The 18,124-nt window shown below is 45.9% G+C and overlaps 1 protein-coding gene across 1 annotated transcript in view; it reads left to right on the top strand.

Annotated features, from left to right (window-relative positions):
• The window catches only part of LOC135916587 (ATP-binding cassette sub-family C member 3-like), a 153,996-nt gene that overhangs the window by 43,524 nt on the left and 92,348 nt on the right, over positions 1 to 18,124 (top strand). Inside the window, exon 9 of the mRNA XM_070533207.1 lies at positions 14,221 to 14,431. Coding sequence (XP_070389308.1) covers positions 14,221 to 14,431 — 211 coding nt within the window. The remainder of the gene's footprint in view (positions 1 to 14,220; positions 14,432 to 18,124) is intronic.

Below are 18,124 nucleotides of genomic sequence, written 5' to 3'. Positions count from 1 at the left end.
CTTTCTTGAACTCGGCTAGCGAGCGGCCTGAATAATTGCGGTCCTAACGTCCTTGTTGAATTTAGGTTTCTGCGGAGAGCCCGAAGTATCTGTACGAGTATTCGACTCACACTGCGCTGCTTGCAGACGTGTTCGGCTCGTGTGCCCACCGTTGTGCAGTCATCTGGGCGAGCGTTTAAATTACTCGGGCGTAATTTCTTCTCCTACTTGCACGCACATTTGGGAAACCTGGGAACCGTGCGTAGAAGCGGTGGCGGAACCCTCCATGTTGTGGTGGCAGAAGTACGGTTGGGTAGGCGTAGGGAACCCTCAGTTCGCTTAGGCCTAGCGACTTTTCTTGTCGATGAACCAGAAAAAGTCCAATAAATCGATGAAAAACGCACCTTTGATAGAATGTTGGGTATCAGATGACAGCAGATGACTTCACGAACACAGTGGTAAACAATCTTCGGGATCCAAACTAATGATCAATGCGAAAGCGGGCATTAACGATGGAGCCGATATGGGCACTTCGTCAGCAATGGCTCATCAGCTTTTACATGGCTTATGCATTGAAATATGCGATGAGATGTATTGGTAGGCGAAAACATTGGTAAAGTAATAAAAACAATAATGGTACGGTGAGAGCACTGCGACATTAGATGCTTATAAAAAACTACGCAAACCTGCTTCACCTATTAGGTTACTAAAGCTGGCAGTATAACTGTACTCGCAGTACATGAATGTCAAGGCACAGTTTTCTGAGCATTAAAAAAGAGAGGGTACAGCGAGAGTCATTTCATACACGGCTGACTTACGTTATAACTTGCGTGCCATTAGAAGTTAGTAAGCGAGCATCCTTTCTAAAGGGGAAGACTTTGTTACACTCCGTCTAAGGTAGCCTAAAGTACAGTTGGCGTCATTATTAAATTTGTTTTATCTTTGTAGCCCAAGTTAGGTATGGAACATTGCATTGCCTAGGTACATTTTGTAAGAACGTGAAGTAATGTTGCCACTAAGGGCATGTTTCTGAAAGAGAAAATTGTCATCTATATAATTTAAAACAAACCTACAATGAAAAAAAACGTACGGATCTTACACAAATATCGGTCCTGGGGTGCTATGCAGGATGCGCCGAGTTTCTCGTTCACCCGAGTTTTACCCGAGTTTGCTCGACGGCAGTCAGTGAACGGAGATAGCGCGGAACGCGCCGAAGGTGCAGGCAACAAAATATGTAGACAAAAAGCCGCGTATGACAACATGAGCGCACCCTGCGTGGTACGCTGCTTCCACGTTTCAAGCGCACAAGGCTGCACAACGAAACGCGCCAGCGCCGCTGATTGTTATCAACGGATTATCACAACTTAGCGACACCATGACTGTCCCGCTGTCTGTCTGCACACTTGCCGTGAGCCGCTTGCCACGCCTTTTCCGGGGGCGTCAAGGGCGTGCATCTTCTTTCGAGCACTATCTTTCTTTCCTACATCGAATGCGAACAGGGTACATGCGGCGCATTATTGCACCTACACTTTCACTCAAACGAATACGTTAAAATACAACAAATGAAATAACGAACATTTTTATTTCTTTAAGTATCTGTTTTTCGTTTTCAACGCTAGAAATTAGTGATAACAAACGGAGATCGAGCAAATTATTAAATTTTGCACTTCTTGCCACGAGTGGCGACAGGGAGGAGAAAGCTTAGAAGCGGTACATTGAAGCGGGTCGAACGCACGAGGGTGTTCATACGGTGATTAGTCGCCTAAGGGCGCTGCAGTGCTATTCTCAATAAAGTCGGTCATGATCCATGGAGGGTTATGGCCACTCTTTCTCTATTAGGGGAATAGAAACGCTGCGCCACGGTACGGCTGTTCATCACAGGCGCTTCACTAGGCTACTAAGGCCCCTGCTTTATCGACTAAAAACGACACAATGGCTGTCGCTGCAATATGGCGGTATGTTAATTTAGAGTGCGTAGTGACGCAGTTCAGTGAAAATGTGCCAGTTTATCTTTGTGCGCGAAGCCTCTGGGATACATTGCGAAAAGTGCGTGCTTCCCCAGCGATACAATTCATCGCTTGTGATCGCTTGCCCAGTGAAGGTGCCTCTGAGTGCATGTACGCAGTATACGAGTGTGTTGTGTAGTCGAAGGTGCTTGCGGATTGCGTCTGCTGGAGCCAGCAGCGATCGCAGATGCATATCGTAACGACACCGCAGCAATCGCATTTTGGCAGGTGAGGGCTCTTGTGTGCAGTTATGAATTCAGATTTCGAACGGAGAGAGGTGTTGGAACTGTTGAGTGCGCAGTGCTTGTGATGAAGAAATGACATTGTACTCGATCTAGAAGAGCGAACGATTCTCGCACGCTGATCGTGTTTACGACGCTGTGGCTCCGTTTCATCACCGATTACAGAGCAGCCATCTCAAACGACTGCTGCAATACGCACTCCTCAGCATCGTCGTCCCCCTCGGCGCATCGACGCCTTGCAAGCAGCTACAGTGACGTGCCGATAATTATTTGCTGTGAGCAACGCGCCACAATGCAGGCAATGAAACCGTGTTGTGCGGCCATCTCAGCCCGAGAAGATGTGTGCATAAGCCAGCGACAGTCAACGCTTTGCTTTTGATAGTGGTGCTCAGTACATCACCGATGACAGTCTGTTGTGCGTGTTTTATGTCGGCGGTCAAGATTGTTGATGCTTCAGCTCGACACCGCGTCGCTGTTGCCGGATGATAAGTTGGGCGTGTCTTTACTGTAGTGGGTGCGCGCTCAAAAGTTATATGCCTCGCGCGGGGCGTGCCCTCTGGTTTTAATTGACAGGCGAAGTCGTGCTAAACTCGTGCATCGCGAAACCCCCTCCGAGTCCAACTCGGGAACATGGCGGCGGCAGCAAAAGCCTGTTTCATTGCATCCAGCGGCAGCAAGCGTCAGTATGACCGTCCGGACCCGTTCACCTACATGACCGACGGGGAGTTTCAGCGTCATTTTCGCCTGTCGAAGACATCAGTACGCTGGCTGTGTGACGGGCTAGGCAAAGACTCTCGTCTGCGGAGACAGCGTGGCGGGCTTCATTCGCGTGACGTAAAGTCCCTTAGCGTGACGAGCTAGGCGAAGACTCTCGTCTGCGGAGACAGCGTGACGGGCTTCATTCGCTCATCGTGGTAGAGCAAGTCATCTGTGCCCTCCGTTTCTACAGGACTGGGAGTTTTCAGGGAAGCGTCGGCGCCGAGCGTAACATTGGACGCCATCAAACTACTCTTAGCCACTGTGTCAGAGATGTGTCTGACGCGCTTATCGATGTGGCAGTGCGTAAGCGGTGGCTAGCTTTCCAGAATACTGCGGCTAAGCGGGCATATATAAAATAATGCATCCTACTTCGTGGGAACATTACGAACGTAGTGGAGTGTGTCGACGGAGCGTACTTAGGAATTAAGGCACCTTGAATGTCAGCGTTACTGTGATTAACATTGAAGCAATGTTAACAACGAACAAGTATCATGATTCTTTTTTACCCCGCACAAGTGTCGACTGGAACCACCTTCCTGCTTCCATCGTTCAGATCACAGATGTAACTTCATTCAAAACAGCAGTCTACCACGCTATCGCTTAACGTTGCCTGCATACCATTGTCTGCATATTACATTGCTTTGTATGTACCACTCCTTTCTGTAGTGCCTTAGGGCCTTGAAAGTATGTATAATAAATAAATAAATAAATAAATAAATAAATAAATAAATAAATAATTGCCAAATTTGTGACTTCTGATTAGCCGACTTAAATTTTGTGTTAGTGACATCTCACATGCGGCTGCTTATGATACTGACTTTTTCGCTGGTTGATGACTTTTTGCCGATTGTTCTACTTGTCTGTCAGGGTGCTTTCCAAATGGCTCACTTGCCTGGGAAAGAAGTCAAGTATAAATAGATAAATGGATATCAGAAATTGTGTGAAATCACCTATGAATCCCAATACCATAAAAAACTTGGGGTTCTTCACTGGTGAAGTTACTTAGTATGCACAATGCTGAATTTTGGTCATGCGTAATCTATCGGCCGCACTATGAAACAGCGAGGCATTGCACAATTTGTTGCAGCACGAGATGTGGATGTTGCGACAAGCCGGTTGTGCCTATGCATTTGTGGCGAAATGAAAATGCTTTGAGAATCTTAGTGTGTTGGCTTGCATGAAGAAAATACTTAAGATTGTTTGTTGTTGTTGTTGTTGTAGCCTGTGGCACGTGTGGCTCCTATAAGATTATTTGCTCTGTTCACTGTCGATGCATGTGCCAGAGTTTCATGTATCTTATTTTTTTTGGGGGGGGGGGGGCGGCGTTATACTGGATGGATAAATTGTATATTTTCGTCTCATAATGGGGCTCTAATTCTTAAGCACTAGAACAATGCACATCCAATGCTCTGCAGAACTCTCTGTACGTGAAGATGTCATGAACCACAAAGGCAAAATCACCTACCGGAAGAAATGTGGTGCAGATGCCTATGAAAAGTGGGTCTTTAACCCACCAAGATAAAAATAAAAATTACAGAGCAAATAGACCATTTCTACAGCTTTGGAGCAATGATTACACAAAACGTGATATGCTCAAACGAGTAAACGCTTGCCGCAATGCCAGAGTAGGCTGAGCGACATGCAGCATATATTGGCATTGAACATGTCTCGTAACCGTTATTTTTATTGTAAGCCCTCGCTGTCACACCTTTCCCTCCGGCACTCCCTTTACCGAAACGTGGCACTGTCTTTCCACTGGTGTCATGATGATAATGGTAACGACAGCAGCAAGGCTGGTTAATGCTTGCCCCTTTGATTCCTGTGAGTTTATTGGTAAAGAATATGGCACGTGCATACATACTCCTGTGCTGCAAAATGTAACATTTGTGATTTTTTGTAGAGCTAATTTGTGTTGGGAAATTTCAAAGATGTTCACCATTGTGGCCTAATAACTAGAGCATTGGTGATGTTGAAGACGGCGTATTGGTACAGAAGCTTGAAGTTTAATTGCACAACAATTCGACGGGACACAAAGAAGAGAAATACACACAGCAGAATGCTTTGCTGTGTGTGTTACTCTACTTTGTGTGCCGTTGAATTGTTGTGCCATCCAACTTGAAATAGAGCATTGGGCTTCTTTGGTGCAGGACCGAGGAAGTGTGAGCTATTCGACAACATGCCAGTGCCTTGCCACAGAATTATGGAAGTCGGAAGGTTTGCAAACAAAGCTTTGCTTTCAAATCCACCTGCTCATGTTATAGAAGCACTGATTGAAAGAACCATCATAGAAAAATAATGGTGAAATCAATGGCCTGTGAAAAGTGTAATTTGTATATAGACACTGTTGACATAATAGGTGCCATACCGGCCTCAAAATTGTGCTGGACAGAGCAGTTTGTTTCTTATGTGAAGCACAACCTCCCATTACATGCTGTGCAGATAACCAAGCTTAGTTTGTTTTGATATGCTACACAACATTCACTGTAACCTGTTTTTGATTCTAAAGAAGTGCCAAACACCACCTCTTTTTCAAGGACGTCATGGGAATATTTGGCGAGACCTTTTTACAGCCCCTCATAATGGAAGTGTGGCCAGCCAGCTTTGCTTGGATGCCTTTATAGATTTCTGCTCCTGATCATTGTGTGCTATTAAGTTGCAGAAGTCTATGAAACTGGTGCAAGGCATTACGTGTTTCTATACTCGGATACAACTTTAGGAGGCTGCGGAATCTGCACTTTAAGGCAGGTGAACACAAGCCTGCACCAATGGGCACGCACTCTAGACTGACATCGTGCCACCGGACAGCTAGTCCCTCTCCTACCTGCCCGTTGGAGAGGAAATATTTCTTTATACGTGGAGGCAATCGGATGCTGCGCTTTGGTCATCTGGGTGGGGCTTCTCCTGTCTTCTGAAGTTTTAGCCGACTGTAAATGATGCTGCTTTTCATAAAACACAAAAGGACAAAGTGTACAATTATTTGGCCTATAAAATGGATAAATCAGAAGTGTGCTGTGCAAGCGCTTAAGATGTGTGAAATATAGTACATGCAATCATTAGACAATGTTGAAGAATATGTGGTATCGAACATGCATGTAATGGTACATTTGAATCGGGGAGTGTTGCAGTCATATGCACAGTCTAAAGGTGATAGCATTATTAGGCTCCTGTTGTTTCCTGTCTTCATAGTGAATTACACACACCATTCATCTTGTGGCCAATCAACACGCACTGTATTCTTGCACATAGAAAGAACAAACAGCACAATGACGTGTATGCTGCATTAGTGTATTCTTTATTTACATGGTCCAAGAGTGGCACAGGTTGGCTTACGTTTTTGCCTATTTTGAAGTGACACCAAGTGCATGTTACAAGTCTCCTAATATGCACAGCAATAATTTTATTCATGTTCTTGAATAATAAACAAAATATTAAACTGAAAGCTCCTTTATAAGGTGCCTTCTGTGGGCTCGACAGGAGAACAGTGAGGGCACCGTTACTACTGTTGCAGAGCAGCCCTCTGGACCTCTGCCACACTCTCAAGAGCACGTGCCTGGCGCTCGCCTACTGCCACTAAGCGGTTGAGTGCCTCCAGCAGCAGAATCTTTTGCTGCAAAAAAGTGTATTGGAATGAATCAGCCGCATACAAACCATTATTTACAAAGAAAAATGCTCGTAGCACTATTAGTACTAAGTGCCCTTAACTGTGGAAGCCTCTAGTGTAGTATGCCTAATAAAACAATGCGTTGGGACAACGTTGCTTTATTTTTCATAACTGGGGTTTTCCTTTTCAGAGCCAATTGTCATGTTGATTTGTGTGCCAGCAGCTGAGGTGGCCCCGCACCTTCACGAGTCTCTACTGTCAGCACCACACACCTATTTTTGTTCGCTGCAAAACAAATGCCTCACCCTACAATCCTGTCTTATACGGGCTGATTGCATCCTACGCCTACAAACATCATATTTTTGTCCCATTATGCAATTTTCTACCATACTCGGCTGTAGTTCTCTCTCCTTGACATCCATTCTGTCACGCTTATGTAATCACCTGTTATGAATGGGCAACAAGTGATCGAATACGTGCATGGCCTGCCTGCCGATTCCTTTTTTTTTTCTCAACCTCAACTAGCATATCAGTCGCCATGGTTTACTACGCCACTGTCTTCCTGCCTTAATGCTATCTCCAACCATTTTTGTTACTTCGCTTTCTTCACAGTCCTTGACATATCAAGTTTCTTTGTTAACCTCCAGGTTTATGTCCCATATTGCATAACCGGTAGAATGGAATGATTCTAGACTTTTTTTCAAGGATATTGGTAACGGGGCGATCACGATTCGGTAATGCCTTCCATGTGCTGTTCAACCTATGAAATTTTTGTATAAGTTTCCTGCTTTATATCAGTACGTGCTAATGATATTTCACCTGGATAAAGATACTCTTCCATAAATATTGCGGGCTTAATGTCACTCATGAATTTCTGTTATCTCACCAAGTTGGTGAAGGTCACCTTCATCTTTTCTATATTTTCGCGGGCCCACTTGCATGTAAGAGCACGAACACTGATTGGTTCTCACTGCCTTCTTTAAACTGCTGGGCATTCAGTTCGTTACTAAGGCAAAAGGCTACTACGAAAGTGACTTAATCCGTGCACTCTTATTATGCTAAAAATGAAACAGTAGAAACATGCTTATCTGCAGCTTGTCGATGTCTCCTTCACTGTGTTGGTAGCGAGATCCATCGTCGGTACCACCTCCTTGTCGCATCGTACCTATATAGGCCGTCTTCATTTTGCACACACTATGTAATATTCGTGACGCTCGCAGTCACGCAGAGTGGAGGAACTCAGCGCACTCGCAGAAGCAGCACCGGACAAGTTGTTTCTTCAGCACTGCGCCGTGAATAGTAGGTGCGCGTTGCGATCTGTAAAATCGCCGAAGCTATTGGCAGTCTTTTGGGGTGCACGGAAAGATTGCTCACGGAGGAACAGAAATATCCAAGAAATAGTGGTCATCGTCGAGCCTGATCACTACGTCGTGCACTGCAAGCTCGTTGTATGAGTTTGTTTACACTGGGCGCCTCCGATGCTTAGCCGCCATGCTCGCCCGGTGAATCGATGTGATAACGCCATCACAGCGTTCCCTCGTTGTATAATGCGAAGCGTACTAAAAAACAAATTAGTCTAATGCACATTTAGTGTACATGTTGTAAGCTTTAAAACGCTTCTAAACCACGTCAAACTAACTAATAATATCGTACTCGCTTGTGCATGTAATGCACTCGGTGGAACGACAAACAAGTGAAAGAAGGCACGACCATGCACCGATGGTATGATCATGTGAGGCCCAGTTTGTCGACCGCCCAAAAGGCAACGCCCAAGGAATGATAGCCAGCCAGAGTGACTCCAGATAAACCAATGAAACTGGAGTCTTGTCGAAAGATAAACTGTGTCTCAATACCATTCGTGCTTTCATCTTGGGGTGTCGCCAGAGCTCGTGAAGATCCCGAGTTTCGCCAAACTCGGCGCATCCTGCATAGCACCCCTGTTGCGGAACAATTATTTTAGAGGGCAGCACTTTGGCGCCAGCTCTTGCGGCGAGCGTCGGCGTCGGCGGTGGCGTAACCGAGTGAACAAACACAGCAAAAAATGAAAGCACGAACGCGGAGCTGGAAATGAAATACGCTAGTAATGATTGGCAGAAACCAGTCAGAACGGCCCTTTCGGTGACGTGCTCTCGAGAAACTAGTGTCACGAGGAACTGCCTGACCACGCGATGCGTGCTGGTATTCTGTCTTGGTCGGACCGCTAGTTTCGTACTATCGTCTGATCATGTCAGCATTCGCTCGCGCGTATTTGGTTTTCTTGGTTTGGTCTCGCTCGCGCTTGTTTCTATTATCATGGTATGTTGGCTATTATGTGGTGTGTATGGCGAGTCTAAACCTAGACATCCTGATGGAAAGGATTTTGGAGGCAGTGCGCCATATCTAATTCTGTACCACAACACGAACTATAAATAGGGCGCGGGGGCGGGAACCCAGTACCTTATTCTCTTGACTGTGGAACGCGGTTACGACACAAGAAAAGAGAGCACGCCAACATGATTAATATGAGTGGAAACGACGTTGTAATATCCGTAAGACGTGACTCGCGGTATACGCAGTGAACGAAGAACGTAAACACAGCCGTGGCCTCTCAGCAGACGAAAGAAAAAGCACACCCCCACCTCGCACCTGCAGAGAGGAGGCGAGTTGTTCATGCCGTCCCGTGACTGCCACAGCCGCTCGCCGCCAGGTGGTGTGGCTGTTCTGCCGCAGCTGCGTTTTAACACCGGCAGCACACGACTTGCGTTTTACCGCTATAGGGTGATCTTGTGGGTGAATAAATCAGCGATGACTACTGCAGCAGCTCTTAGAGCTTCTTTTTCGCTGTATCCTGATAATTATAGCTGGCCGCAATTAAGCTTTTGCCGGGCGAAAATGTAGCAATAATACTAGCGGTTATGCATTGGGTGTGTATTGGCATGCCCCTGGCCGTCATTCCGGACCAATACGAGCAGTGTTACGTCATTAGCAGTGATGACATGTGCGTACTGCTTCACTCTATACTGAAAACGAGGCCAGTGGTAGGCGCCCCGAATATTTTCTGTTGTATCCTCTCGATTTAATCTAGGTACTTCGATGGTGGCTGACCATGACAGAAACGTAAAATATCGCCGAGTGTGGCTGGCGTAAGGAAAAGGCTGGGGGATTTCTAAGGTTGTCTTTATCAAGGGCGTCGTTAACGAAAGAAAAATGCGAACAAGGAGCGTGAAAATTTGATATACTAGGTGTGAGTGGTGGGACCACGAAGGTTTCAATTTTCCGTTCTGTCGTTGCGCCATAATGAATAATGACCGTGCGAAATGGCCAGTCATTCAAGTCACTGGTGCCATTTCCAACATGTGCACTTGATAGACAGTAAGTGTCGGTATGGCTTCTGAGCAATATGGCATGGCTCTGAGCTCATCCAAGACATTCTGTTCTTCCTTGCTCCCCCCTCCCTACCCCCTGCTCTATCTACCTCTGCCTTTTCCAGCCAAACAAAAACTGTCATCTTTCATAAGTTCTCCTGTAAATCTCATGTTGTCCGTTTCTGCATTCACGAGTCCGAGAAGTCAGCGTATGTTTGGCTTCTTCTTCCGCGTGGAAAATGCCGAAATGGATTGTTCTTCTCTTCATTTCGCGGATGCTAGGATCACTCAGTTCACGATAAAAAAATCATTCTCCTGCTACTGTAAGTTGTATTACTTCGTTTTCCGGAAAAATATCTATTCGTGTGGCATGATTAGCTGCCCTCATGTCGCCGAATATGTTATCTAAATGTGGTGGCACGTCACATCATGCGAATACGCGCGACATGGTCGTCATTTCAAAGTCCACTTAGCATTGTCTTTCATTTCTGGAAAGCTACCTGACGGCGAAGACAAGCGGCTACCATAAAGTGTAATGAAGTGGGCTTTCAGTGTTCACTTTCGTTAGCAGCAGTTTTTCAGTAGTTTTCACGCCAACGCACGGATGACAAGCGGCATATACTATACATACACACGTACCTATATGTATATATATATATATTTATAGTCATATAATGAGAAGCCAACAAACACTGACACCAAGTACAACATAGGGGAAATTGCATGTGCTTTATAAAGGATATAAAGTAATGATTTATCATTACTTTATTTCCTTTATAAAGCACATGCAATTTCCCCTATGTTGTACTTGGTGTCAGTGTTTGTTGGCTTCTCATTATATGACTAATAATTATCGGGTCCCTCGGTTAACCCCCTTTCTTCTCGTTTATATATATATATATATATATATATATATATATATATATATATATATATATATATATATATATATATATGTATATATATGTGTGTGTGTGTGTGTGTGTGTAAAGTGGTCAGTTGAGGTCACCGATCGCATCTATGCGGCTTAGCGGATGCTCGCTTGTGCTGACGATCTTAGTGAATTCAAAGACCACCACCCCAAAACTTTTTCGCCACCTTCGCCTAGGCGCAGAAGTACTTCTGTGGGTTCTGTTATAATACAATGGTTCGCGAGTGGCCCACTACTGACAAACGTTTTTATAGCAAAAGAACTCTGTTGTATAATTGAATATAGTTGGAAAGCTCTCTTTTGTTCAGCTAACAAGACCAGTATTATTTTTATAGGCCCCGTAAATCGGCACTTCTCTCAAAGTGGGCGATGGCGCTCTCCCTTGTAGAATGGCAACATTGTCATTTGCAGTTTGTGACTGGTAGGTCGATTTGCGTGTTAGTTCTCCCGGTCAGTACAGACTTGTCGAGTGAGAAGGACAAACAAATTTGCTTCCGCTATTAGGATGTCGAGATCTCTTTCTCCGTCTAAACCTTTCAGATGAAGTTGCTTCAAGGTGAAAATGTGACGTTCCCGTTGAAAATGCTTAGCGCAGTATTAAAGATGTTCAAGTTATCAACCGTGGGAAAATTACGGTTCGTGAACCTTAAAAAGAACACTCAAAATTGATAATCTTGCAGCTTTTGCGAAAAAGGTCTATCGCCACGATGTTTGGGTAAGAGCACACAGATAGCAAAAGAAAAAATGGAACTGATGTCGACCAAGGGGTTTAAATTCTGGATGAACACGTTCCAGTTAACGCTAAACACTCCTGCAGTCTGAATTTCTAACAAGCCACAATTTCCAACGAGACAATGTCCAATGATCTTGAGTGTTCAATAAGGCGGAATATCCACTATTGGACATTCCGTCTCGGTTGGACATTGAGATTTGTTGGAAATAGCGTTACGGTTGGACATTCCAGCTTGTTGAACATTTCATCTTGTTTGGAGATTCCACCGAGTCGGACATACACTCTTGGTTGGTCAAACCACCTTGCACATTTCGCCTCGCCGTAGGCCCGCAGCATTGGCCGCCCATGCCTCCAGGCGAGGATTCAAATTTTTACAACTGCTTCAGGAGGGCGCATGTAACCGGTCAATGGAGGCCTCAGGGGAACACCTGAGATTGAAATATAGCTGAGCGTGTAGGATATCCCGGGCACTCAAGAGGCAGAGGGCGCTCAAAGCTGTAAGTAGGGTGGTACGTGCATTGGATGTGCCGAGTGCAGTGCGTGTGAATGTTATTGTAAAATCTGTAACACGGTATTGTGCCAAACATCCAACAAATGAACACGATTTGATTTGTTACTCCTGTAGTGTATGCCCTTTATTCTAGAGAACTTATAAATAAAGAGGGTGCAGCAAAAGTTCACGAACTCTCCAGGAATCAACCAAAAATCGACATCGCCCAACCGAAGAAATATCGGAACTTTCTACACGAAGAATTGTGAAAGAAGGAATATACAAACATAAGGTACAGAATATTCATGGACTCACTGAGTACGTTAAGAAGACAGTGGTCATAAAATACGAGGACCTGCTAAAATGATTAGGAACCACGGCACGCCATCAAAGTATTCTCTTCACAGACGAGGCAGTGTTCAGTCTCAAGGAGTTTCGAAAGAGCCAAGCAATGGGGTATTGGCAGGAAACCTCAAAAGAAGCCAGTGTCAGTGGGGTGAGTGCCTCAACATTTTGTCAACTTCAGTCAGTGATAGGTTTTGGTACTATCACTTCTCATGGAAAAGTTCCCCTAATGTATTTGGAAATTGAATACAGGACATGATCTGGTATATTTCCTGAAGAAATTCCAGCTTTGAGCACAATCACACTTCGGAAACCGTCAGTGGACATATTAGCACGATTTTGTTCCGGTTCCCAAGGCGAAGATGGTACAATAATGAAGCAACTAAAATTTTCCAGATTTTATTTCCACTTCAGAATGGCCTCCAAACAGCCTGGAGCTGAACCCGCTTGGCAATTTAGTCAGGAATTGGTCAAAAACACCGTCTGCTCTGCTACTCGCCTCAAGTTTGCAAGACCTTGACGCACATTAGCAAAAGCATGGAGTCAACCAGGTGAAGACATCTGTGCGGTCATCGATACATTTATGAAGTGATTGAAGTCTTGCATACGTTAAGAATGTGCTCTTTTCAAAAGATAGATTTGTATTTGTGCATGTCGAACATAACCCGCTAAGACAACGTAAAAGTAATTTTGTTACATTCCATCGCAACTATAGTTATAGGTTTTTAGGTGAGTACGAAAGCTTTTACCACACGCTGTATACTTGATGGGTTCAGATATTCGGAAAATGCTGACAGCGCACAAAGAGCACAGGCCAGCGTTATGTTTCTTACAAATGACTGCACAGATAATTGATGTCATTAGCATGTTAGAGTCGAAGCTCAGGGAAGAACCTCAATTTCACGATGGAAAACCTTTGTTCCGCTCTCCAGGGCTTCCAGCAATTGCACTGTAGGCAGCGCTTAGCGTGACAAATTGCACCGCCTCTCAGATGAACTGTGTGAAAAACGGCCACTTTTGAGCTCATGAGACACCAGTTTCCTTGGTGATAGCGCTGCCCATGTGGCCGTTCCTTCAGCTAAGCAGAATCAACGCATCATGGAGCCCATTCTATGCCAGTTGTTCAGTAGGAGCATGCCGACTTCCTGAAATGAGGAGAACATCATCTGGTACAGAGTATCAGCTCCTTATAAGATGATGCCAAACTGACAATAAGGTCATTGCTATGCCAAGGGCTCGCGCCATTGCTAGCTACGAAAGAGAAGACAAGCAGCGTGCTGCATGTCTGTTGCTGGGGCTAGCAATAAATTCAAATTTCTCCTGTAGTTTCTTCTAAAAAGGTTGAATCGGCAGGGCTGCCTGGTAATCCAAGTCCACGTAGCCCTTTGTCCTACCATAACCTTTAAGAAATTTTGCTGGCCTGATATATGTGCTGATTGGAGCCCACGTCCCCAAATGTAATTCCCTGACGAATAACCCATGCCGACGTGATCGCAATAACCGGGAACCACGTCCGATGCTCTATGCGGAAACATTAGAGCCTCCTCTTGTGTTAAACGAATATGATTGTACAAAGCAAAATAGTTAGCTGTCTGCTTCACGCATGGCACTACGAGACCTAAAAGCAAGCCCCTACTTCCGCTTATCTCCTGCTGAATCATCTGCATGTTCACATGATGGCAAGAAACGCAATTTTTCGCCGTTTTACAGCCACTCCGCCCCACCAAGAGTGAACCTTAAATATTTGACAAAATCTCTGTGCCATTTTGGCAAAATTCCATTACTTGCAGTCTGGCTGGGAGCTTCTCGGAGCCCTTATCCGCTATTCCGAATGGCCTGCTTTAGCGGCCGTGAGTGTTCTGGCAGCGGCGGCAGTAACGTCCAGTCTGGAGCAGCTCTGGATCAAGGCGTGGACAGATGCGTCAACTACGGACCCCGAAATGGTGGCCATATCGAGACACATGTGGATTGGGGGTCTCATCGGCCTTTGCGTCCTGGATGGTGAGCAGAGTGTACGTGATTCACTAGTGTGCTCTTTGAGGTTGTTGTGCTATTGACTTCAGATTTCTGGTGATCACGTCGGTAGCATGCCCTCTGTAGGGAGGCTTAATGACGAACTAGGCGGCTCGCCGTCGCCCTTTTAGCAGTTTTTAGTTTAGGAGCTTTTTGGCAAACCGAAGTAGAGCGGTTCGGTGCTCCAGCTCCCTGCTAAAGGGGTACACTGTGCTTCCCTTGCTTTGGCACCAATTCAGTAACCCTACTGCCATGGCATAGCCTCCCATCTGCCATAATATGCGACTCTAGACACGCTATCGGGACGTTGATAATGGCCGCATAACTAGGAAGGAAGACGATGTTGTGCATAGCAGTGTGTTTTATTAGTTAGCAGTGTTTCTTCCATGTCCTAGTGATTATCTGGATCGAGCATACAATATCGACACGTGTGCTTGTTTTTTCCGGGCGACCACTTTTCACTGTCTAACAAATGTTAACGCACAGCGCAGGACGCGCCTGCACGTATCGGAAGTTTCTCGAATGTTATCCATGATTCTTTTTGCTGTCTGGTGTCACCAAACCTTGTGTAATCTGATTTCATGTATGCGCGACGCGAATAGGGTAGAACTTTCTGGAAGATGCGAGAGCACCAGCGACTACTGTTGAACCTGCGAGGGCTCGTGTATAAACCTCGACGCGCTTGACCCGCAGATAAGAGTACCTGAAGAAAGGGAAGGAGTAGTACCTGCGTACCACGATAAAATTAATACACAAGTAGTCCTGGGGTAACACCACAGTCTAATACGCCGGTTTTAACGCAAACATTGGCAAAGCCTAAGTGGAGAGTGGTACTGTGTTACGCTGCTATTCATTGCCAGGTCGGCTTGTAGATAGCAGCACTGTCGCTGTATTAGTGCAGAAAGTCATCAGGCTGCAATAATGAGAAGGTGCACATTCGCAAGTCACTTTGAGCTTAATTTTAACAATAACATTCGTAAATTGTGGCAAATATGTACAAGGACTGCCAAGCTACATCTTCACATCAAATGCACCGAAACACACAAAAAGAAAAAGGGATCTCCACATGAAGACCCAATTTATCCAATAGTATTCGCTGCATGCGTCGAGATTCTCAACAACCTTCCGCGTGCAGATAGAATTCTTCTGTTGAGCAAAGTTGCTGACAAATTAGTACAATAGATTGATAACCTTAACCGAGAAATTCCAAGAAAAGGTTTGAATATTATTTTGCCGAACACGAAGTAATGCTCAATAGCCCAGCAAGATAACAATATTTCATGATCGGCAGCAAGCCTCTAAAATCTGTACACGAGCACTTTAATCCATGTCGGTTACTCATAGAGGACCCTGATCATGTGATCAAAATTTACAGCAAAATGAAAATAGGTTAGAGTGCATGCGACAAAGAATATGAATTCATAAATGGGAGCTTAAAACTAAATGTTCACAATCATTGCATTCTATTGGTGCTAACATATGGGCCTGGAACTTGGGGTGAAACAAAGAACCTCGGTAACAAGTTAAGAACTGCGCAAATAGCGATTGAAGGAAAAATGTTAGGGGCAACTTTAAGGGACAGGAAGAAAGGGTGTGTATCAGAGAGCAAACGTGGATCGCCGGTATCGTAGTTGAAATTAGGAGTGAAAAAAGGGCTTGTAACCGCCAATGTATAGTGTACGGCTGATATGATGACCGGCGCACTGCTAGAGTTACTAAATGGGGGTCAAGGCAAGAAAAGCGCACTAAAAAAAAGAAATTATGGGGATTGACGTGCCAAAACCACTTTCTGATTATGAGGCACGCGTTAGTGGAGGACTCCGGAAATTTCGACCACCCGGGGTTCTTTAACGTGCACCTAGATATAAGCACACGGGTGTTTTTGCCTCCATGGAAATGCGGCTGCCGAGGCCGTGACTCGATCCCGCGACCTCGTGCTCAGAAGCCCAACACCGTAGCCACTGAGCAACCACGGCGGGTAGAACACCGCACTCGGTGATGGCCAAAAGTTAGAGGGGACGATGGGACGCAGCGATGTGCAAGGTTCCGTCCTGCTCACGATGTATCCATGCCTGCATCGTTAAATAAAAACAACAAGCAAACTAGCCAAGTATTCGAATTTTCCCGTGTTTATTTGATAATAGATAGGTGCACCATTTTTAATGTTTAGAAGCGTTGAGACTTTACGACAGCTTCCAGATACAGTGAGTGAGGCGCTGCACAATGCCGCAAGAATGAGCGTGCGGCTTGTGCGGCGTCGGTGGGATGGTTTCGTTTAGTACACAGTAGTTTCATTCTTACTATGGAAGCCGCAACTTCTTTTCGTGGATGAGTATTGCTTTTGCAGAGGCGCCAAGTAGTGTAGAGTGTGGATGTATATAAGCAGCTGGTGCAATTTGTAGCGATCAAGAGGTTGACGACTGCGGCGATCAAGCGTGTATGTGCCTTATGTTAAAGCAGCGTCCTTCTACCGACCTGGATAGCGTGCAGCTTCTCCTTTCAAACGAATTGTGTAAGCGGAAGAAAAGAAAAATGTTTATGAAGCTCCTAAGCCACAAACGCTGGTGAGTCCGCCCTAAACAAAGCTAGAACTGACGCGCGACATTGCTCCACAGAGCTACCAACGCGCGATTAAACACACATTGCCCCTCCCACATCGCGCCGATTTGCCTCGACTGAGCGACGGCGCGGCCAACTTGTTGGAATGCAGTCGCAGAGTGCCCACGACGTCGCGGCGGTCGCTTAGCGACGAAATTAGCTCTGTCGCTGACTGAAAATCGCGCCATGTGAAACAGCCTTTTGGCGGACACCGTAGGGACGCGTTGCTGGCGCTCGTGTTTCTTGAAAACGGTCTGCGACGTGGCTAAAGTGCGAGCCCACGCGGGCCTCATCGTCAAAGCGATCTGCAATGTTTACAGAGTGCGCATAGTGCTGGTAGCTTCGTATGTAATGTGCTTTCGGCGTTTCGTTCACACTGAAGCGAGACATGCATGAAGGTCAATTCGTTTGCTGGTGCCGCAATTCCTCATTCAAGAGTTTTAACCGCGAGTTTCCACGCTCATCGAGGGAGGTGGGTTCATGGTTACCTGTGCGTGCGTGACACCCCACTGCCTCGCGTGCCACAGGAGAGTGCACGCATCCGGGCCGCGTTCCTAGCTCGCGCCCGCAAGATTGAACCGCGTTCGCCGGTTTACCCTCACACGCTTTTACTCATGCAGAGCCTCACGGCGACGTCGAATGCGGCGGCAGAAATGCACCTCGAGTGTCCATATAGTTGTTATTGCAATAAAAGAAATCCAATGCTTTGCACCCTCCCCGCGACCCCAACGGCAGCTGCGCTCTCTGATACAATAGACGTGTTTTTTACCTTTTTCTGCATTCCCAGCCTGCGCACCTTTCTCCCGTCACCCCTCCACCCCTCCGAACACGAATATGCCGCACCCGTAGCTCTGTGACGCGTCCCCTTCTGAAAAACGAATGGACCGCGCCAACTACACTTAGAGCGCAGCTCCAAGGGGCTCATTGGTCCGATAGTTTGCGCACTTCTGCGAACGGATTAAGTCCGTCGTTCTCGTCTGTGTAAATGCGGCAAAGTCGTTCCTGGCCCTGTGTTTATCTGCCTCGTTTGAATGGCCACCGTAGCGGAAGATGGCTGATCCGCCCGCTGATCATCGGCAATAC

This window comes from Dermacentor albipictus, chromosome 2, assembly GCF_038994185.2.
Source record: "Dermacentor albipictus isolate Rhodes 1998 colony chromosome 2, USDA_Dalb.pri_finalv2, whole genome shotgun sequence".
In the NCBI taxonomy this organism is placed as follows: Eukaryota; Metazoa; Arthropoda; class Arachnida; order Ixodida; family Ixodidae; genus Dermacentor; species Dermacentor albipictus.
The sequence above is the reverse complement of the archived record's forward strand: the minus strand, read 5'-3'. Positions and strand labels throughout refer to the sequence as shown.